This window comes from Dendronephthya gigantea, unplaced genomic scaffold (genome assembly GCF_004324835.1).
Source record: "Dendronephthya gigantea isolate DGI-Jeju-01 unplaced genomic scaffold, DenGig_1.0 000034F, whole genome shotgun sequence".
Classification (NCBI taxonomy): domain Eukaryota; kingdom Metazoa; phylum Cnidaria; class Anthozoa; order Malacalcyonacea; family Nephtheidae; genus Dendronephthya; species Dendronephthya gigantea.
Window position 1 is genome coordinate 1,643,942 of NW_021163044.1, and position 22,989 is coordinate 1,666,930.

At 36.1% G+C, this 22,989-nt stretch overlaps 3 protein-coding genes across 4 annotated transcripts in view; all 3 read right to left on the reverse strand.

The window, feature by feature from the left end:
* The window catches only part of LOC114525433 (receptor-type tyrosine-protein phosphatase F-like), a 108,354-nt gene that overhangs the window by 67,005 nt on the left and 18,360 nt on the right, over positions 1-22,989 (reverse strand). The gene's annotated exons all lie outside the window — the stretch shown is intronic.
* Positions 427-9,072, reverse strand: LOC114525439 (receptor-type tyrosine-protein phosphatase F-like). Of its 2 annotated transcripts, none has more exons than XM_028546792.1 (13): positions 8,964-9,072; positions 6,866-7,288; positions 6,533-6,693; positions 5,584-5,886; positions 5,026-5,300; positions 4,115-4,241; positions 3,442-3,726; positions 3,015-3,308; positions 2,665-2,737; positions 1,879-2,134; positions 1,701-1,758; positions 1,382-1,561; positions 427-1,156 (listed from the first exon to the last, which is right to left on the reverse strand). In XM_028546792.1, exons 4-12 carry the CDS (start codon positions 5,717-5,719, stop codon positions 1,551-1,553), a joined length of 1,515 nt encoding a protein of 504 aa, XP_028402593.1. In that variant the 5' UTR covers positions 5,720-5,886; positions 6,533-6,693; positions 6,866-7,288; positions 8,964-9,072; the 3' UTR covers positions 427-1,156; positions 1,382-1,550. The 2 variants fall into 2 exon arrangements, with proteins under 2 accessions (XP_028402593.1, XP_028402594.1); XM_028546793.1 differs by having other exon boundaries at positions 1,701-1,791.
* LOC114525435 (phosphatidylinositol phosphatase PTPRQ-like) lies at positions 11,091-22,703 on the reverse strand. The gene is made up of 21 exons (XM_028546786.1): positions 22,628-22,703; positions 20,137-20,559; positions 19,530-19,838; positions 18,639-18,941; positions 18,059-18,333; positions 17,554-17,680; positions 17,057-17,341; positions 16,625-16,918; positions 16,302-16,374; positions 15,948-16,203; positions 15,808-15,865; positions 15,421-15,690; positions 15,037-15,112; positions 14,636-14,909; positions 14,495-14,540; positions 13,950-14,243; positions 13,779-13,854; positions 12,981-13,236; positions 12,795-12,864; positions 12,225-12,353; positions 11,091-12,061 (listed from the first exon to the last, which is right to left on the reverse strand). The coding sequence occupies exons 1-21, from the start codon at positions 22,686-22,688 to the stop codon at positions 11,766-11,768; spliced, it is 4,251 nt and encodes a 1,416-aa protein (XP_028402587.1). The 5' UTR covers positions 22,689-22,703; the 3' UTR covers positions 11,091-11,765.

Below are 22,989 nucleotides of genomic sequence, written 5' to 3' on the forward strand. Positions count from 1 at the left end.
TTACAAGGGATTACGACATGCATGTGAATTACAACAAATTTTACATGAAAACCCGCCTTTACAATTAAAGATGCCGGCGTGTTGATCTTCAAAAGAATTTTTTGCAACGTAAATTAGTGAAGAAAGAATTTTAAAATGTAAACATGTCAGATCCAATAATTAATTTCGCGAGGACAGACTTCCTTTTAACGAGTTTGTCACCCACACGTCGCCCTATTTTTTCAATAAAGGCATGCATAATAATTATCTAAATACCTTATATTAGGCGAGCGGTTCGTCTTACAGGTTTACATGCAGACTGTAACAGATGTATCAAAAAAAGACAATTAAAATTCATATGGTTATTAATAAGCACAATAATAGTACAATAAAACTTTTAATTGTATAGCTCACAAAGTGAACATTTTCGTTTTTCCTTTTGTGAGTGAATATATTCCTTTTTTTTAAAAAAACTTGGTATAAAGCCCTAATTCCACGGGCGCTTTTTCTCGGCGAAATGCAAAATACTTCGCCTGCTTCTTTTGAATTGTGAGGATTGAAGCAGAATTAATTGATTCAAGTAGTCAAAATTGAAAAAAAACAGGCGAAATGTTTCGCATTTCGCTGAGAAAAAGCGCCCGTGGAATTCTGCTGATGATAATCGGATTGGCAAAATTTTACATATTTAATAAAAGTTTGGAGGGAAAGACTGAAGATTTATGCGGATTATTTAATTTTGCATGTCCTTGAATAAAAAAATCAGCTAATCCTCTGATGACTTGAATTTTAAATGCCATCTATGTGCAGGGTGTTACGAATTACAGGAAATCGTCATTTGAACATACCTGCACTAAATATTGGGTTCAGCAATACATGCATTTTCAGTACATCTATCAGTAAGAATTAAAATCTCAATTGAAGGCAGCATTTTCGTATTCCATTGATTCACCATTCCCCTTAGGATGACTTTCACCATTATTGGTCCAGGGGGGTTGCAGTGACTGATAAACGATTGTTGGTTGTCTGTTGTCATTCAACGGCATGTCATTCGATGATTCCTGTTCTTTGCGTGTCTCGTGTGCAGCCTCATTACGCTCAATTTCGTCTGGAATCTCGTACACAGGAACACAGTCATTTGCATCTTCAGTCTGGCGATTGGTAGGTTTTTGAACGGAATCTAACAGATAAAAATATTAAATGGAAACTAACAGATTAAAAGACAGACATTTAAACTGTACATGCAATAGGATTGTGGCTGCTTTTGAACGAAAAGAAACTGATGATATCAAAAAAGTAACTAAGCGAAGACGAAAGAAATTCGATTTGTAGTTTGAGCAACGACAAGAATTTTTCTCGTTCACGAATCCTAAAATGCACGTAAAGTAAAATATGGTTTATTTACCCAGCTCCATTGCTTGGCCAACTCCTTCAGAGCTAGAATAACTGTTTAGACGACGAGATAGATATATGATTACGCCAATCGAGAGAAGAAGGCACAATGCTAGAATACTCAGTGGTATAAGGAGATCAAGCCGGGTTTTGTCTTCCGTACACTCGTGAACTGACTGTTTTCAACTTCCATCTATAAAGAAACTCCGGTTCTCATCAAAAGATTTAAGATGTTTATCAGTTTGTAAACAAAAAATTATCAAGAAACGAAGAATACAGATAAGATAATTCAACAAACAATGAAAACGTTTGAATTTCAGGTAATCAGTTACCTGAAGGTCTCCCCATTGTGTAAATGCTATCACTCCACTCTGTCGAGTAGTATGAATCCTAGGAAGGTATATATGCGTTGTATCATACTTTCTAGATAGAAATTAATGAATGGATAAACAACATTCTGCAATTGAACAGTTTGAAGTTTTTGATATGAATATTTATTTAGCTACATACTTGACTTTCAAAAAACCTTAAGAACACCACATAATTTGAATTTGCCGTTAAAGGTTGGTTGTGGTAATTTTCGTCTTCAGAATTGTAACTCTTGCCATCTCCTATTACGAACATCAAGGGTAAAACATCAGCTTTCAAATAAGCAGTGATGTAAGGATCCCGTGTGTTTGACTGGAAATTTTTCAGATCACTTGTTTTAATGTCTTCGCTTGAAACTTGATCATTCGCAGAACTTTGCACGATGACCATAACTTCTCTAAATCATATAATGTGATAGAGAAAGTCAGGTTGCTATATGACATTTTCTTTAAGATCAGTAATGAAGACCTTTCTTAAAGAAATTAAATATAGTAACTATATCAGTATAATCCAGCTACAAGACGGTCTATTAAATTGATTAAATTGAATACAAACAAAGACGTAGGGCCCAGAATATATGGGTCCCTTCTGAGAATGTGAAGTGCATCATTTTTATTCCGTCAAAAATGCAAAAAATCTGTATGTGATCTTGCGCATCAAAATGTCCATCGTTAATGCCAGAAAATCCTGCCCAGAATGTCCAGCATAAATCAGTCTCGAGTCACACTGATACCATTACCCCACCTACGTTTATGCTGCCTCCCCCCTTCCCCGAAATTCTGGCTACGCCTCTGAATACATAGAATGAACCAAAGTGCTAAAAATTGTGTTTTAATGTATTTAAAAAGGAGAGGGTTTAATGAATTCAATAATCATGCAGGATCAATTGGCTAAATGGAGTAAATCAGTGGTCAAATAAACACTTACTTGATATATTCCTGTGGTTTTGGTATGTTTACAGTCAAAGTATAAAACGAAGTCGCGATTAAATTGACTGGCCCTATGTAAAAATAACAATTCATTGAGGTGAGCAGCTGTATTTTACATTACGCGAATATTTGCATGCAATGCATGCAAATTATGTTTGCCAATGAATAAAAAAGCCTTGATAATGGGATCTAAAAATTTAGTTATCGTAAACGACATGCAGTTATAGTCTGATATGTTTCAGAGAGTTCACCACAATTTAACAATTAAATGGGTAATCAAAGGTTGCTAGGAGCTTTAAACAAGTACGAATATGAAATAAAATGACGACGTTGTAAACAGGCTGATACCTTCATTTGTCGTTTCAATGATTTTCGCACTTTTGTTGCCAAAACCAACACTTGTACCAGCCGCAACAGTCACAATATACTTTGTCGATGGTTTAAGATTATCGATAGTATATGACAATGTCGTATTCGTTTGAGTACATTTCGGACTAGTTGACATGGTTTGGGAAGAATAACAAACTTGATAGCCTGTCAGTATTCCATTACGTAGATCGCTTCCTGGAGGCATCCAGGATAATTCTAGTGAATATTTACTTCGGAATATATAGGTCACATTCATTGGAGGACCACTAGGAACTGGATTGAAGAAAAATAGAAATTATTGATACTGATAAAGTCCTGGAAGTGGATCAAAATATCGATGTTCAGTGTAATCCAAGGAGTTTGGATGTCATTTCAAATCCTTAAATTTATCCTTCGTATATTTTACCTTCTTCCTTGGTTTTGAAATCTTCAGAAACTTTACCGCCTTTCTCTCCTGAACCATCTTCTGTCTCAATCTCAACTTTATAGTCAGTGTATGGTTTAAGTCCACGAATAGTAAATTTATTGCCATATGTCTCCCGGGATATACTTTGTTGGAGTTTTCCGTTGATGAAAATATTGTAGTTCGTTATGTAACTTGAGTCTTTAGGTTCTGGTATCTTCCATGTGACATCTGCCGAGGTATTCGATGGTGTAACTTTAATATCCTGTACAGGAGCAGGCGTTTGGACTAAAATAAAACAATGCAACGGTTATAAAGCAACCGGAGTATACAATTACTTAATGGTTTCCGTGTTTGGATGGCCTGATGGCCTGATGGCCTGATGGCCTAATTGTTTTATAAAATAACAAACCACAATAAATTTGTTTTTACATTCCCGCGAAATTTCCGTGTTTGGATGGCCTGATCCAAACACGGACTTCAACCAATCAGAACACGCGTTATATACATGTTATTTTATAATATCAGTTACTAACCACAACGACGATCAACGCTATCCCTAGTGTCAAAAGTATTACTCTGGAATAGAGAAGTTTGATTTCTAGAGGACCTGTGCTGCATTCTTCCCAACATTCCCGACTAATTCTTAACGTGATCATTCCTGACAAAACTTTACCTTTTCCACAAAGTTCTATTCTCAGACAAAAATAATTTGTTCCAGTTGATTTTATTTTGATATGTCTCACGTTGTAAATATTGAGAGCCGTTATCGAAGCTTGATAGCCGTTCTGATTTCCAGTGATCTGAGAATACGAATATAAAAAATGTATACGTATTTGAACAAAATAAACTAAACTGCATGGATTAAGGCATCTGTCTTGATGCTGTTGTATCTTGTTTTCAAGATTATCGATTGAGGTAGAAAATGTCAATTGATGGACAACACTCTTAAGGTCTGTTCACGCGATCCAATTTTGTTGGATCCAATTCACTTCTGATGAATGTTTTATAGTCTGTTGTCTTGTAATGTATATGAGCAGCAAATCCACTGAAGCCAATGCAGTACTGCTTTATCAATAACCGACTTTATTTTTTTTCTTGCGGTCCGAATTTATATTTTAGCGTTTCCTGCAATCTGATTGACTACGCGAGCGGTCCGTATGCATGAGGCCGTACGGACCGGGCGAGATTTAAAAGCACAGAACCAACGCTAAAATATGAATTCGGACCGCAAGAAAAAAAAATCTATTATTTACCAGTTTAGTCGGTCCGCATAGGAAAATATTTTTCTCGGTCTCAAAAACATCCCTAGGCCTTCGGCCTCGGGCTGTTTTTGAGACCTTGGGAAATATTTCCATATACGGACCTCCAATCTGGTAAATAACATATATTTATTTCATACGTCAGAAGTGAATTCAATCCTACAAAATTGGATCGTGTGAACAGACCGTTAAGGTTCTTATGGCAGGGATTAGCGTGACCTTCGCAATCCGGGGATTTAGGATTAATATTAGGATTAAGAATATATTTGACAACATACAATATAAAGCGACAAGTAATCATGGATGAATCAATAATTGCAAATACCTGTCTGCTATTGCTAAAACTGTCATCATGACTGTATGTCATTGTGTATTGATCACTCCACTTTGTCTGATCTTTGTTACCCATTGTCACGACTTGTGTGATGTGATAGTCTTTCAAAAGATCAATCAAAAGATAATGTGTTTGTGGTGTCTGGGTACACCAACCATCTTTGGTAAATCTTGCATTGCTATAACCAGAAGAGCCACTACCAGAAAACACAGAGTCTGCAAAAGTAGTTTCATCTTGGAGTAACGCTGGTTTATCGCACATCTTACCTAGAGTGGAAATAAAGTTAGAGAGAGCCACAAACTATCGTGAAATATTGTTTCCTATAAAAGTCTAACCGACCATACCAAGTTATTTTAGCCAAACTACAGTGTTAAAGAAAATACCCGCAACCCCGACAAACTCACTCATCTCAACACCTGCAACTGAGCCTACTGGGAGTAATTTCGTCCAATCACAATGCTTGACAGTTAATTAGATTCAAACACTCGCAGCGAATTTGCGAGTTTCATTTTGCGATGAGTGGAAAAGAGCTTAAGTATATATACTCACACTCAGCATATGGTATATAACCACTTGAATTCGTGGTAGAGGGAACAAGATGGACACAACAGGATGTTCCACCTGATCCTGTGTTATAACACACCAAATCTCCAGTTGCAATTTCTTCATTTGCAGCTATCTCCATGTTTCTAATAGTATTAGCGCTCGTTTCGCTAAATCCCAAGTGTTCACACAGCGTTTTTTGACGATCTTTATCCCAATTCTCTTCAATAACTTTTCTCCACGTTGTGTCATTATTCTTCACTTCAATAAAACCTTCGTTGGGTGGCTTTGATAGTCTTATGTTGGACGCTAGAACACAAAGATAACGAATAAATTCTAGAATGCGCTGTTATATTTGTAATGCAATTTGTTGTCATAAACAATTATAGTTCTGTGGCTATCAGTATAAGCTGCCTATAGCTAGAACTGAAGAGAGATGTCATTTTCAAATGCTAAATGAACAATGCTCGTATTGCAACCATGCACGTTCCCAGGAAAGATTCTGCATGCAATGAGGTATATTTTATCATGACATACCTTTAAAAAGGTGCATAGTATGTGAATATAGATAGCAATGGTATGGAGGGAGATGAGGTTGTAATGGCGCTCTTTACAAAACGAATACCTTTTACGATTAGCCTAGCAGCCACAGGACATGCAGGAAAATTAGAGAAAATCACGTGTATTGATATCGACCATAATTTTCGTGTGGCATATCAAATTATAATTATATGAGTACTAATTAAAACAGAGAGGTTAAAGTCTTTTAAATAAACTCTAAGTTCCACGTTTTATCAAGTGCATCATTACCTGTGGTTATGGGATTTATATAATTATCCACACAAGTGTACTCGATATAAAGTTCTCTTGTTGTGTCAGAACAATGTTTTGATGACAGTAAATTATTGTCAATGGTCGGTTCACAAGATCTTTTTCCACCACAAAGAGATTTTACCTGACAACTTGCTTGTCCACTACACTGCGCATCAACAGTTGCGGTAGCATCAAATGTCCCGCTTTTATTGAAATCTCCATAATGAGCTTTGTGGATCACCATACGTTGTTTTGGAGAACAATGAACATCTTTCATTTTATCACCAAACTGTGTCACTGAACCTGAAATCGAGTTTCAGAGAAAAATACAAATAATTTTTCCTGCTGTTTATTGATCACGCAAACTGAATTGAGTTATTTATGAAATAAAACGGAAATAGGGCGAAATACACAAATGATACCCATTTTTTAAAACTGGGAGCTTTAAATTGCATGCCTTTAATTATTTACGTACCAAAAGTAAACGTCTGGTTAGATCTGTCGCAATATGTTCTTCTATACAGATAACCTCCAGAAAGCTCAACACATATCCCGTGAGTCCCGTCATTGTAGAAATATAAAGATCCAGCGTTTGTTTGTTTCAAATTTTGATTTTTGTCTTTTTGGGTGTTTTTTGCTGTTGTTGATATTGCTACATATATCGCTAAACGATTCCGATAACTAACAGCTGAGATAGAAAACAACGCTCCCCCCGACTCGATATGCCACAATATTTCTGTATCCTTGTAACGAAACTGCGCTTTATCATCCAAGCAGTTTTGAGTCATTATAACCCAGTAAGGAAGTGCATGACTAGGATTATTGTATATCAGACTATTCTCTCTAGTTATACACTTTTTGGGCGCATTACTTTGCCGTATGAAAAAACTTTCACAATCTAAAAACAAAAAAGTCAATGGTGAGAAAGTTACACTCCCTTTTGTACCTAAAATTGCTCGAAAATCATCACTGCTTTCGTAGTGCTTTCGTAGTGTTGGGAATTAACATAAACATATATTCTGTAGCCATGCACATAAATATTTTATACATGTGTTGTTTTGACTGCATGAAGAGAACTTTCGTGGCAAAAGGCGAGCAACCGGTCTTTGGCACAAAAGATGCATTTTAGAAACTAGCTTGCCACAGAGAATACACGAATAAGGAATTTCTTGCTGCGTCTCGGGCATTAGTTTTAAATGAATTTGCACGTTTTCTTTAGATTGTAACTGCAACACTCTGTGTACTCATGGTTATTTAACCTCCATGTTTAACCTCTATCAGTAACATTGTTTTTAAGGGCTTGATCGCCAAAAGCGAAGGCAAGGAAATATAGAAATGGACTGGTACTTATGAAAAATGACGTCTGAGTTATCACTCCAATTCACATTAGATTAAAGTGTTAGAAAGACAAAGCATTACAACATTTTTAGAACCAAAATTTAATTGGACCACAAATAACCCCTAAAATAGTTTGAACAAAAGGAATGTGTATTGAACGTGAAAGACTTTCCGCTTCGAGCTTGACTCTCAGCTCGCCATGTATGACAACTTAACTACTACAGAAGCCACCGATGCATCGGTGGTTGAAACTGCCCAAAAAATCTACATACCCACTGATAATTATAAATATTGAGTTTAAATATCTTGTGGAAACATCTAAATGGTGTTAAATGTGTGAGGATTGTTTGTCGAAGCCTCGAAGTAGTTCAATCGCGTGTTTGAAACTGCCCTGAAACTTAGTTGCTTGGAATCTTTAATTATATCATAATATATTTTCGGCACAATAGCCGACTAACTGCATGGTGTGCGGATCAGGTCATCAGGTAAAGGTCAGTGATATTTGGTTCTGATAGCTAACGCTCGTGAGGTCGCGTCATTGACCTAGCTAAGAGATCTGGAGGGTGACTTAGCGAGGCTTAATGAAGATTGAAGAAGTATTTGTTAGGGTCTTGGATTTATTCGTTCTTGGATTTACTACTGTATTAGGGAGGTTAAGATCGACTTCCGCTACGAGTACCGATACCAATATTCAGTCACGCGCATGCGCAGACGTAACAATCGTCCAAAATGTGATAACACCGGAAGTCGTGAGTACCGTTTTGGGGCTGAAAATGGAAGTGGATAGGCAGGCGAAGTACCGAATTATATTTACTGTATTATTGCATTTCCTGCAGTTTTTTCTAATAATATTATTTAGTTTTTAGTTGTGTAATGTTTCTGCTTTGTTTGTTGAGACTTAAGGATTGTGACTAGAGTTTTTGACGTGAATATAGCCACTATACTCCGCCGTGTTTATTTACTTCTTACGGAAATCACAATCTTAACGCTTTAAAGTTTCCGCGCTGCCAAACAGTAATACGTCATGTATTTTTGTATCGGTACTGGTAGTGGAAGTAGATCTTAACCTCCCTATTATATACTCTATCAACCTCGGCAAACTATAGTTACTATACATTTATGATATATGCATCATCGTCTCAAATGAATAGACAATGATAAATATAAATAGTTATCATTGTCGATCACACACTCCGAATCAATTCTATATAGTTTAATACGGCTCGGCTTCTCACCTTTAATCACCAACAGTGACACACCAAATAAAACTAACCATCGTTGAAATAACGACGACATCTTGTCTTTTACCACTGAAGACAGTAAAAGCTAGACGAAAGATTCTTGCTCTACACTTCCGCATTTCATGATTTTCTCAAAGGAATGAGATCATCATGGCCAGAAATTGCGGACATGGAATATGCAGATTGCCGTAGCAAATTTGCATATCTGTTCAAATATTATTCGTTTGCAGAACTATAAATTATATTGCGCATTCTTAAATTTCGCAAAATTTAAGAAAATCATTGCATCTTTGCAATTTGCCCTGGTTGTTTCTTGTAATTCGTGTCATATTAAAGATCCTGAGGTAATATTTTGCTGGTAAAGGTTTATGTCGGCTCTGCATTTTTATTTATTTCTACGCTATTACGGTTTTCGTTTTATATGGTATTCAACGTGATAAATGACCGAAACTTTGTTTTGAAGATGCAGGACGAATACTGATAAAACAATTTGAAATACTATAAAAAAATATTAAGATTAACTTGCTCTGCAACGAGCAATTAAGGCAAATTATAGTCGACCTACCTAAAGGTGTATTTTTAGCGTTTAGTACTGTGCACATTACAGTTTACTATAAACTCACGAAGCTTTATTTTGACACCATATGCAAATTTAGGCGGAAGTAGAATGTTAATTATGTCCGAATTTTCTGGCCATGAAATGTGTTAAATCAGTTTGTGTTAGTTAAAATTTTATTCAAAGAGAAAATTTTAATTTATTAACATGACAATATAAACTATGCCAGTCTTAGCTTGTTTTGCTACGGATTGGTGATTATTCTTTGAAATCATTCAAAAACAAAAATGCAACGACAATGTCTTTCTTCTCCGAATGGATCTGTTTACATGATCCTGGTTACCCGACATCAAAAAAACGGAAAGCGTTTGATAAACTCCTAAGCAGATTCGCGTAAAGGATTTTTTAAAATTTAAATAGACGGACAGTTTGTGGAATTAAAACTGATCACAGTTAAAAGACTAAGCTGTGAGGATTGCGGAAAATACAACTCATCATAGTCTCACACGGAAATCAGCGAACCAACGCCTGGTCACGCAGATCGCCGTGAAGGATGCATGGTTTTCATAATTCGTCGAAATTCACATGTCATAATTCAGTTGAAGTTTGTTTTAATTCGGTCTTCATAATGTCGGATTTTGCATAACAACGAATTACAACTATGATTACAAGGGATTACGACATGCATGTGAATTACGACAAATTTTACATGAAAACCAGCCTTTACAATTAAAGATGGCGGCGTGTTGATCTTCAAAACAATTTTTTGAGACGTATTACGTTGAAGAAAGAATTTTAAAATGTAAACATGTCAGATCCATGCAATGATTAATTTCGCGAGGACGGACTTCCTTTTGACAAGTTTGTCCCCCACACGTCGCCCTATTTTTGTCAACAAAGGCATGCATAATTATCTGCAGATGGTAGAATATAGCGACATGAATATTTCATATTTGAAGTGAGGAAGTAAGTTTTATACACCACATAAAACTAACCATTGATGAAATAACCGCAAAACATATATCACAAAGGTTTGTTCTACAGGATGCATAAAAAATATACCGCTATATATATTATATTGAATCAAGCTTTTGTTGGCAATAATATAAATTAAATGCGTTATTGTTATCCTAACCTATGGATGCCAATAGAATTCAAAGCGGGAAGGTAAGCCTGAACTGCCTGATTTTCATATGTCATAATTCGTTGTAATTTGTTAAATCCGAAATCCGTTTATATATATAAACGAACTAAGCTAAACATATGAAAACCAGCATTTCATTTGAAGACCACAGCCCAATTTCGATGCAAATTCCAGCAAAAACGTTTCAATTTTTATACATGCACCATGTACTTTCACTTTTAACAATTAGCCTTTTATCACGAGAACGACACTTATAATGACGCACATCATGGCGTGTTAGTTAATTATTCTTTTAAACCATTATTCACACAGCGAAAGAAAGCAACGCAGATAGAAAACTTCTCCAGGAAAACTATACCTTGCATGGACACAAAAAAGTACGCCTAAAGAAAGCCAATCCTAATTCAATTGGCGAGCCATTCATCTCATAACGTTTTCTCTGGGTGCATGGAGGATAATTAAAAACGATAAAACTCTTTAGGTGTTTAATTTTAATATAAGGAAACATATTATATTCACAGAGACTCCTTTAGTCCAATAAAAATATCGATATACGATATATATTGTTCGTTACACAATCGATACGAGTTATTATTAGGTATAGCCGTTAGCTAATAGGCTACTGCCTAGAACTAGCTAGCATCATTAATAACCCCTTCATACTGGTCGGCGTTAGATCATATCGAACTAACGTACATGACGTCATAAATTTTGCAATAACGGAAGTATAATAACAGAAGTCTGAAGTCCTACATGAAGTCTTTCTAGAGCTGGTTCATAAAAATGATAAAATAAAAATCGCGATGAATGATGATACATTTATACATTTATAAATGTACACGAAAGTGTAAATGTCTGTTACCCTCATACCCAGTATAGGAGTGATCATATACTTATGTAATAGTATCTCTGGCTTTACCTTAATTATGGTTAGGGTTAGGGTTATTGAAAATTTTATGACGTCATGTACGTTAGTTCGATATGATCTAACGCCGACCTTTCATACTTAACCCGGCATCCATTAAATTATATATATTACTAAAAAACTTACATCTAGCGGAAAAGGTATATATGATATATATATTTCAAACATTAATCATGCAGCATTGGGATCTGCGCTAAAGACAGGATTTTGGTATTCCACAGAATTTTGACCACCCACCTTAGAATGACTTTGACCATCATTCGTGCCGTGGGGATGAAATGCCTGATAAACGTTTGCTGGTTCTTTTTTGTCTTTTAACGACATGTAATCCGATGATTCCTGTCCTTTGGCCATCGCACGTGCACCCTCAGTTTGCTCAATTTTTTCAATAACATCATCTGGAGTCTCATATACAGAGTTCCCTTCATTCACATATTTGTTGCCAATCTTAGGTTCTTTATTGCCATCTGAAGGATAAACAGTTACATTCTATTAAAAATTATATTTTTAATGTCTTCTTCACGAAAACATTCATTTTCATATCAAACTTGTACACAAGAAGTCAAGAAGTCGGAATTATGTCTTAAACGGTGCACGCTAAATAGATATAAACTTTAAATATATACTTACCGAACTCGTTTTTTCTATTTTGAAGAAGGCGACGCTGGTATATGATTACGCCAAGTGAGAGCAAAAAGTACAATGCCAGAATAATGATCGGTATGAAGAAACGTATAGAGTTATCCGCATTCTCTAATTCTGTAAAGAGAACCCAGCTCTTAAGCCTTCTTTCCATTAGACGGAATTTTGCGGAGTTTGACGGAGTTTTCCTTTTTTTTCTCACATTAGTTCCTCATGAAAGCGCGCAGACAATGCAAAATTCCGCTCCACGCGCAAAATTCCACCTAGTGGATATCCGCCCTTAGATGATCAGCAGGGCCGAAGCTAGGGGGGAGTGTATTCATATATTCATATTGATATAATATGAAAGATAGCGTACAAGACAAAATACTCGGGAGTACGACGAGTATGTGAGTATACACCCCCCCCCCCCCCCATTTAATCTTTTAGATAAGGTCCTGATGGTACCTTCATAATGGTCTTTATCATGTTAATTAAACAATAAAATAGCATGAAATTGGTAGAAGTAAAGTATTCCAAATCGACAATCAAAACATTTGAATTTTAAGTATAATTTACCTGAATGTTTTGCTGAATGTTTTGCCATTGTGTAAATACTATCACTCCACTCTGTCGAGTAGTATGAATTCTAGGAAGATATATATGCGTTGTATCATACTTTCTAGATAGTAATGCATGCATGAACAACGTTCTGCACCTGAACAGTTTGAGGTTTTTGATATGAATATTTATTTAGCTACATACTTGACTTTCAAAAAACCTTAAGAACACGACATAATTTGAATTTGCCGTTAAAGGTTGGTTGTGGTAATTTTCTTCTTCAGAACTGTAACTCTTGCCATCTCCTATTACGAACGTCAAGGGTAAAACATCAGCTTTCAAATAAGCAGTGATGTATGGATCCCGTGTGTTTGACTGGAAATTTTTGAGATCACTTGTTTTGATGTCTTCGCTTGAAACTTGATCATTCGCAGAACTTTGCACGATGACCATAACTTCTCTAAAGCATTAAATGAATGATGAGAAAGTCAGGTGCTATATACGACATCTTCTTTAAGATAATTTATGAAGACCTTTTGCAAAAAAATTAAATATAGTAGCTATATATAATCCAGCTACAAGACGGTTTATTAAATCGAATACAAACAGAGGTGTAGTGCCCTGAAATTATGGGTTAAGGTTTCTGAGAATGCGAAGGGCATAATTTTTATTCGGTCCGTCAAGAATGGAAAAAATCTGTATGTGATCTTGCGCATCGAAATGTCCATCATTTTGATGCCAGAAAATCCTGCCCAGAATGTCTAGCATGAACCTTGTCTCGGGTCACATTGATACCCTTACCCCACCTAAGTTTATGCTGCACCCCCCTCCCCCCTTCCCCGAAATACTGGCTACGCCTCTGATTACATAGAATGGATTAAAGTGCTACAAATTGTGTTTTAATGTATTCAAAAAGCAGAACGGTTTAATGAATTCAATGATCATGCAGGATCGATTAGCCTAATGGAGTAAATCAGTGGTCAAATACATGTAAACACTTACTTGATATATTCTTGTTGTTTTGGTATGTTTATAGTCAAAGTATAAAATGAGGCTGCGATTAGATTGACGACTGGCCCTATTTAACCGTAAAAAATAATATTTCATTTAGGTGAGCAACTGTATTTTAAATTACCCGAAGATGCATTGATCACTGAGATCAATTAAAATTACCTCCATTGGTTATTTTACTGACTTCCGGACTCTTCTCTCCGTAACCGTGTTCTGTGCTGGCCGAAACTGTTACGAAGTATTTCGTGGAAGGTCGAAGATCATTGAGAGTAAGATGAAAAACTTTAGTGCTTTTAAGGATCAGGCATTCTGGAGACGTATCATTTGTAGAGAAACAAACTCGATATCCTGTCAATTTACTTTTTCGTGTACTTTCAACTGGAGCTTTCCACGAAATTCGCAGCGAGGTCTTGCTACGAGATATGAAGGCGACATTCAGCGGCGGTCCACTAGGAACTGCAACGACAAAAGAACATACCTTTATTACCACTGCGTATTTTGGTGGAGTAGAGAACGATTAGTGGGTCGTAGAGATTAGGATTTCGGGGAGATTATTTCTACGTTTCGACTAGGGCTATATTTAGTCGTCGTCAGGGGGGGAGTGACGATGAGTTATTATTATCAACATATGTACAAGTATATATATAATATAATATAGATTGAAGTAATAGAAACTATCACGTTTAATTTCTGTTGCTGAGTATTACCTACGGGAACCACAAATTCTTCACTCCAGTATGACCAGGTGCGATTCTAAAAGATGCGGAATATATTACATAGTTACAAACAAGTTAAATAATGGAGAACCATGCGATCGCACAAATTTTTATATTCCCATTTCAACCTACCCCAGACTCATCTGTATTCATTTGTGTTGTTCTATATTTTTTGTCCGGTTTCAATGCATCAACCTGAACAGCTTCTCTTTTTCTTCTTCTGTTTTCCTTAAACTTTCTAAGGAGTATATCTATCTCATCACCTTTGAAATCACTAATATTAAACTCCTTAGCAATAAAAGCGTCCCCGGTCTTCATTTCTGAAGGAATTGAACTTTTTATCTTGATGGATTCTGGTGCTGGAGGTTCACTGGAGTCTGACAGAAGCAATACAAGAGCGACCATTCTGAAATGTAAAATGTTTCTTCAAGATTACATTGTCAAAAAACTTATTTGCACTCAAATCGTAATACAAAATACTGGCGCAGGTAAATCGTCGCGCAGGGATGAGCCCTCAGCTTGTCTAAACAAACCTTATATTTTTCTGTTTTGGTTTTCGTAATATCACTGTGTAACCGTCTTCCGTTTCCTTTGGGGGCTCCAAGGGCTCTAAAAACAACAGAATGATATCTCCATAACTATCGACAGTTAGATATTATTTAGGGTATAGCCCGTATAGGTCTGAGTATATCTTAATCCATGTGTTTAGGGTGTCTTCTATCATTTCGTGATTTCGATAATTGTCATTGATGAGAACGTGAAACTTCTTGTATAACTTAATTGACAAATATGAACTCCCTCACATGCCCTCAAACAATCGCTATCAAAGAATTTATGCAGTAGGGTAGAATTTATACATATCATGCAGACAAAAAAGATAAATATAGAGAAAAGAAAGAAATTGCATGATTACATACTTGAAAAAGACAACCATGATTTCGAAGTTGCCAGACTTTTTCCAGCCTCAGTTTCAACCCGTACGTTAATAGTGTATTGTTTATCATAATCGACAACAATAATGATAGAATTATTTTCTTTCGGGACAGTCGATCGTTTCGTTGGTTCACTCGAAGCACTGTAGTTTACATGATACTTCAGGACAGTTTGCTGATAAGGCAACGAAGGTTGATACCATGAAATATTGTACTCATTATGACTAGTAGGCGTGATTTTTGAGATGACTGGAGCTAGAAGAATATTAAGACAATATTTATGACAGTTAGGATCATTTTATTAATATTGCTTTTAATATGAAAACTATCTTGTGGTGACATTGAGAGGAATGGCTGTTCCTGGAGGATCACCTGGTGGAGTTGCCAAAGTTTTGACACTTTTGCTCCATTCTGTTGAGTAGAACGAATCCTAGAAGGAAATCTCATCGATTAATTTTTTTTATTTAAAAAAAAAATTATGGCATTAATTGAAATATTGATGGAATATACACCTGGCTTTCAAAGAATCTCAAGAACACGTTGTAACTTGTGTTTGGTTGAAGAGGTTGGTTAACGTAGATCATGTTTTTATATTTATATTCTTTGCCATGACCGATTACAAACGATGAAGGGAGAACATCAGTTTTCAAATAGTCAGTGATGTAAGCATCTTGAGTGTTTGACTGATAAGGTTTAAGATCGCTTGTTTTAATTTCTTCCACCGGTTTAAGGACGTTCTCAGCAGTATTCACGATGATCATTACTTCTCTATAAACAGGGTACAAAAGATCGATATAAGATGATGATTATGTATTAAAGATCTTTTTATAAAACCGTTGTTATTCAATAATATCAAACTAACATACTGAATATATTTGTCTGGTTTGAGAATGTTTATTCGTAGGGTGGATGAAGAAGCTGCAACAGGTTCTACAGGATCTAAGAATCAAAACAAAATTATTATCATCATATTATATTATTCCAATTATGATGTATGTAAGAATATCAAAAGCCCTGCTAGTAGATTTAAAAACTTTGTCATCGTTAACGATAGGTAGCTAGTCCGAAAATTTTCAAGGAGTTCACTGCAATTTAACGACTAAATGGGTAGTCATGTAAAGGTTGCTATAGGGGCTTTAAACAACTAAGGATATAGGATAAAATTATGCACGTTATATTTGGCCAATACCTCCATTTGTCGTTTTATTGATTTCCGCACTTTTGTTGCCAAAACCAACACTTGTACCAGCCGCAACAGTTACAAAGTACCTTGTAGATGGTTGAAGATCATCCATGGTGAAAGTCAATGTCGTGTTTGTTTCATTGCATTTCGGACTAGTTGAAATTGTTTGGGAGGAATAACAAACTAAATAGCCTGTCAGTATTCCATTATGCAGATTTACTTCAGGAGGTTGCCATGACAATTTTAGTACGTTTTTACTCCGGGATGTAAACATCACATTTTGTGGAGGACCACTAGGAACTGGAACAGGGAAAAATAGAAATTAATCACCAAAAGTTGACCCTGACACATTCCTAATTGGGAACAAAATTTATGTTTGTTATCCAAGGTGTTTAAATGTCATTTGAAATCCTTAAACTTATCTTTCGTATATTTTACCTGCTTCCTTGGTTTTGAAATCTTCAGAAACCTTACCACCTTTCTCTCCTGACCCATCTTCTGTCTCAATCTCAACTTTATAATCAGTGTATGGTTTAAGTCCACGAATAGTAAATTTATTGCCATATCTCTCTCTGGATATTCTTTCTTGAAGTTTTCCGTTGATGAAAATATTGTAGTTCGTTATGTAACTTGAGTTCTTAGGTTCTGGTATCTTCCATGTGACATCTGCCGAGGTATTCGAAGGTGTAACTTTAATATCCTGTACAGGAGCAGGCGTTTGGACTAAAATAAAAAAATGCAATGGTTAGCAAGCAACCTGCATGAGTATCAGTTACTACCAACAACCACAATAAACGCTATCCGTAGTGTCAAAAGTACTGCTCTGGAATTGTGAAGGGTTTTGTTTCTGAAGTTTGATTCTGAACACCCTGTGCTGCATTTTCCCCAACATTCCTGACTAAGTCTTAACGTGATAATTCCTAACAAAACTTTACCTTTTCCACAGAGTTCTATTCTCAGACAAAAATCATTTGTTCCATTCGATTGTATTTTGATATGTCTCACGTTGTAAACATTGAGAACCGTTATCGAGGCTTCATAGCCGTTTTGGTTTCCAGTGATCTGAGAATACGAAATAATAAGAAAAAATAAAAAATGTATACATGAATATCGTGTGAATATGATTATGATTATTATTATATGAGTATTTTAAACAAAATAACCTCCTCAGTACTAACTAAACTGGATTAAAGTATCTGTTTTGATGCTGTTGAAGTTTTCACCCTTCAGGATTCTGGATAGAAAAGGTCAATTGATGCATGGTTACGAGGAATGGTCAATTAATGGACAACACTCCTAAGGTTCTTATGACAGGGATTAGAGTGCCCTTCGCAATCCGGGAATTTAGGATTAATATTAGGATTAAGGATATATTTGACAACATACAATATAAAGCGACAAATATTCATGGATGTACCAATAATTGCAATTTGCAAGTACCTGTGCGCTGTTGCTAAAACTGTTATCGTGGCTGTATGTCATTATATATTGATCACTCCACTTTGTCTGATTTTTGTTACCCATTGTCACGACTTGTGTGATGTGATAGTCTTTCAAAAGATCAATCAAAAGATAATGTGCTTGTGGTGTCTGGGTACACCATCCATCTTTGGTAAATCTTGCATTGCTATAACCAGAAGAGCCACTACCAGAAAACACAGAGTCTGCAAAAGTAGTTTCATCTTGGAGTAACGCTGGTTTATCGCACATCTTACCTAGAGTGGAAATAAAGTTAGAGAGAACTACAAAATATCGTGAAATATTATTTCCTATCAAAGTTTCCTATCAACCATACCAAGTTATTCTAGCCAAACTACAGTGTTAAAGAAAATACTCGCAACCCCTACAAACCCAAAGTTCTTACACTCACTCATCGCAAAAACTAACTCGCAATTTAAGCCCGCTGCGAGTAACTTCGTCCATACACAATGCTTGACAGTTAATTAGATGCAAACGCTTGTAGCGAGTTTGCGAGTCAGTTTGATTTTGCGATGAGTGGAAAAGAGCCTTATATACTCACACTTAACATATGATATATTAACATTTGAAGTCGTTGTAAAGGGAACAAGATGGACACAACAGGATGTTCCATTGGATCCTCTGTTATAACACACCAAATCTCCAGATGCAATTTCTTCATTTGCAGCTATCTCCATGTTTCTAATAGTATTAGCGCCCGTTTCGTTAAATCCCAAGTGTTCACACAACATTTTTTGACGATTTTTATCCCAATTCTCCTCAATAACTTTTCTCCACCTTCGGTCATTATTCTTCACTTCAATGAAACCTTCGTTGGGTGACTTTGATAGTCTTATGTTTGACTCTAGAACGAAAACATGACACATGACATCTGGAATGAACCACAATGCAATTTGTTGTCGAGACCGTCAATTTATTGAAATCATTACAAGAAAACTATAGCTAGAAAAGAGGCACTGTCATTATCAAATACAAAATGAGCAATGCTCGTATTGCAACCACATTCCCAGGAAAGATTCTACGCAACGAGGTTTATTTTATCATAGCTACTTTAAACAAGGTAGTGATAGATTGTGTGAGTGTATGTGAGTATATAAGTATATAATTACGTGTTAAAATAGGAATGGTATGGAGATGGGGTGTAATGATGCTCTTTTCAAAACAAATACATATGGGACTTGAAGGAAAATTACAGAAAATTACGTGAACTGATTGACAAACCATATTGACCAGGATGTTGCCCGTGTGGTATGTGAATTATACCTGGAAAAGTTTATACTCAGCGTTCTTGATATTAGTACTAGACAACGAGGTTAAATTTTCTTTAGTAAGCTCAAAGTTCATGTGTTTTCGTATTAGTTTTATCATTTCAAAGTATCGTATTAGTTTTATCATTTCAAAGTATCATATTTCAAAGTTATCTCATTATTACCTGTTGTTATGGGGTTAATATTGTAGTTGTTCACACAAGTGTATTCGATAAAAAGTTCTTTTGTTGTGTTAGAACAATATTGTGATGACAGTAAATTATTGTCAACGGTCAGTTCACAAGATCTTTTTCCACCACAAAGAAATTTCACTTCACAACTGGCTTGTCCACTACACTGCGCATCAAAAGCTGCATTGGCATCAAATATCCCCCCATTATTGAAATCACCATAATGAGCTTTGTGGATCACCATACGTTGTATTCGAGAACAATGAACATCTTTCATTTTGTCGCCGTACTGCGTCACTGAACCTAACATAGAATGGAGATACTCAACCATACAGTTCCCTGCTTCTTGGCTGTGGGACAAGGTGGTTAGTTTGCCCCAGACCCTTCTCTGCAAGGCCTCATGGGCCGTGATGGGAAATGCACATGTGGCACAATTTAATTTTTCAATTTTTGGAAAAAAATTTTTGATGTATCCTATGAAATAAACAGATTAATTTGTGAGAGTATCATCCGTATATAAATCCAGCATTTGTCTATTTTAGGATATAGAAAGACGTCATCTTGGTTGAAACCGTTTCGTTATCGAGATGTGCAATCTTACCGAATGTGAACTTTTGTTGTTTTTCTGTGTCGTCGCATCCATACTTTTTCCGCATGATATATTTCTGATTGGCATCAGGTTGAGCACACGAGTTAATATAGCTACTGTAAAAAAATAAAGGTCCAGCATCTCTTTGTTTCATTCTATGTTGAGCATCCTGTTCAAAATATGGAACTTTTATGGCGTCATAAATGATCAAGCGTTGTTTGTATTCACTACCATCGAGAAACATAAGCGTCCCCTTCCACGCCATGTTATGCACCGCTTCTGAATTTGGCCAATATTGTAGTTGCGCAGCAACATTCAAGCAATCAGACAGCACAGTCCAATATCGATGTGCAAAATCATTACTCCAAAAAGAGTTCGTTTCAGCTGCAATACACTTTCCAGAACTGGTGTGTCTGAGAAAAAAACAACGACAACCTGCGAACAAAAAATAAGTATCAACACACGACACACGATTTGGACGAACTATGTAGACGAAGATATATCAAACGATTAACAGAACCGCGTTTAAAAAAAGTGCACGGGAATTTCGTAATTAGCTACTTATGTGATTAAAACTTAACTGAAGAGTGCACAACAGCCGTTTTATAATGATTATACCAGGTTATAATTATATGTAAATGATCATCTTCGTCTATCATTTCTATCAAATATTTGAAGTTCAAATATATGAAGTTCACATTTACATGACGTGTGTTTTGAATCAATTGTATGCATGTACTCGAATATAATTACCGCTAGTTGTAATAGGCAATTTTTAACACACAATTATTTGGTTATTTCTTGCCATAGTGAAAAGAAAATAATATTCGGAGAAGGCCAAATATCTCCTATTTCTTGCTACGTAAAAATTAAATCGTTGGACTCAATATTATGTAAAGTCGTCACATTCACTTGAGCGCAACCGAGAGAAACTGAATATTTCATATTATCATTCACTTTATAGTATTCTCAATTTTGATTGGTTAATTTACCTGCAGTTAACTGCGTGCAAATAATACTCAGCTGCAAATAATACTCTGAGCATGCGCATTAATGTCAATTTTATAAACAATGGCAACTCGCTTTACCGAACTGTCCGATAAAACGAACTCAAAATTGAAAATTAAGTGGTGAATGAATTGAAAATTGAGTGGTGAATGATAAAACAATTATTGAACTCGGTTCTCGCAAAATATCGTGATTTGTCGGTGGCTCGCAGATCAATTATTTGCCTCTGCCTTCGGCATCGGCAAATAATTGGTCTGCTCGCCACCGACAAATCACGATATTTTGCTCGACCTCGTCCAATAATTGATAATTGTATTTCATCCATGATTAATCCTACAGTATTTCATCGAACAATTATACCGTTGTACGATATTACGAAGTGCCAGCTGTATTTATAATAATTAAACTCGTTCAAAAAGACGAGTGGTTTTTGAGGACGCACATGTATGCGTCAGTTGACTCAGTTTGTCTTGATATTCTTAAGGCCGGCGCACACTACTTACACTAGAGTAGAGCTATGCATGTGCTTAGCAAAAAGTCATAATCGTGTGCGGGCGACTTTGTGTGCCACATAATCGAGTGCCACTTACGGCAAATATCTTCTTTCCGAAATAATCTTTCCGTGTGCGGCAAACTGAAAGCTATCTGCTTATGGATTGTCTTAACAGCGCATGCGTAATATACGAAAGTAAACATCCAAGATAGCGGTGCAAACAAAGCAAAACGAATTGGTGGCCGATCGAGGCCATATTGGTTGATCTTTGGCCAAAATACAGCTGTTTATACGATGTGAATTCTACAGATTTTAGAAACAGAGAGAAACGGGAATGCGCTATTGCAGAGACTGTAACTAGTAAGCTTTCTCAAACAGGTAATATAATTAATAGCACTTGGATAACGGTGTTTAAAGCGGAAGTCCAGGCTAGTCCGACGCAACAGCAACAAAAATAACAACACCTCTTCCTTTTCACTTTCATCCATAATTTTGTTTTTGCAATCTGTCCGCCATCTTGGATGTTTACTTTCGTATATTACGCATGCGTTGTTAAGACAATCCATACGCAGATAGCTTTCAGTTTGCCGCACACGGAAAGATTTCGGCACACGAGGCAGAAATTATCAAACATGCTAGATAATTGCCGTAAGTGGCACGAATGACCAAAGTCGCCGGAAAGGTCGCCCGCACACGAGAGCAACTGGCTTACGCCAATGGCCACGAATGACTTTTTCTAAGCACATAGCTCTAGCGTGCGCCGGCCTTTATATCTAAACAACCTAACCATTACAAACTAATATCTAACTTGTATCTAATAAACTTATCATCCCAAGTCAGTTCTTGATAACCACTCAATCAAATTTCAAATATTTAAACAAGCAAGCTGTGCTTAGTTCACACTGATGTTCTAACAGCTAATACATGCAGTCTTGTACTCATATGTTTCACATCGAATCAAAGCAAAACTAGACAGGTATATCTATATTAAGCAATTCTCACCTTTTATCACCAGCAATGACACACCACATACAACTAACCATCGATGAAATAACCAAGACATCTTACCAAGCGATTTGAGCTTAGACGAAATTTGGGTATACGTTTCCTAAATTTGGCTTGATGAAACTTTCGCAGATTTCAAAGCAAAAACATTTAGCATGACAACACATATATAGCTTGTTTTTTTGTTACGGATTGTTAATTATTCATTGAAAGCACGGCACGAAACAAAAATGCGGCAATTTCTCCCTATGGGTCTGTTTACATGATCCTGGTTACCCGACATCAAACGAAGCGTGTGATAAATTCCTGAGCAGGTTCGCATCTAGGATTTTTCAATTTTTAAGTTATTTCAAGTTTCA

Excerpts from the sequence above, each read along its gene's own strand:
- LOC114525439 (XM_028546792.1), bottom strand. The coding sequence starts at position 5,719 with ATGGAGATAGCTGCAAATGAAGAAATTGCAACTGGAGATTTGGTGTGT. Across the intron at positions 5,301-5,583 it reads TTATATACCATATGCTGAGT|GTAAGATGTGCGATAAACCA; the intron begins GTGAGTATATAT and ends TTTCCACTCTAG. Across the intron at positions 3,309-3,441 it reads TTTCAAAACCAAGGAAGAAG|TTCCTAGTGGTCCTCCAATG; the intron begins GTAAAATATACG and ends TCTTCAATCCAG.
- LOC114525435 (XM_028546786.1), bottom strand. The coding sequence starts at position 22,688 with ATGTCTTGGTTATTTCATCGATGGTTAGTTGTATGTGGTGTGTCATTG. Across the intron at positions 15,113-15,420 it reads ATCATGGTTGTCTTTTTCAA|AGCCCTTGGAGCCCCCAAAG; the intron begins GTATGTAATCAT and ends TGTTGTTTTTAG. Across the intron at positions 14,244-14,494 it reads AGAATTTGTGGTTCCCGTAG|TTCCTAGTGGACCGCCGCTG; the intron begins GTAATACTCAGC and ends TTGTCGTTGCAG.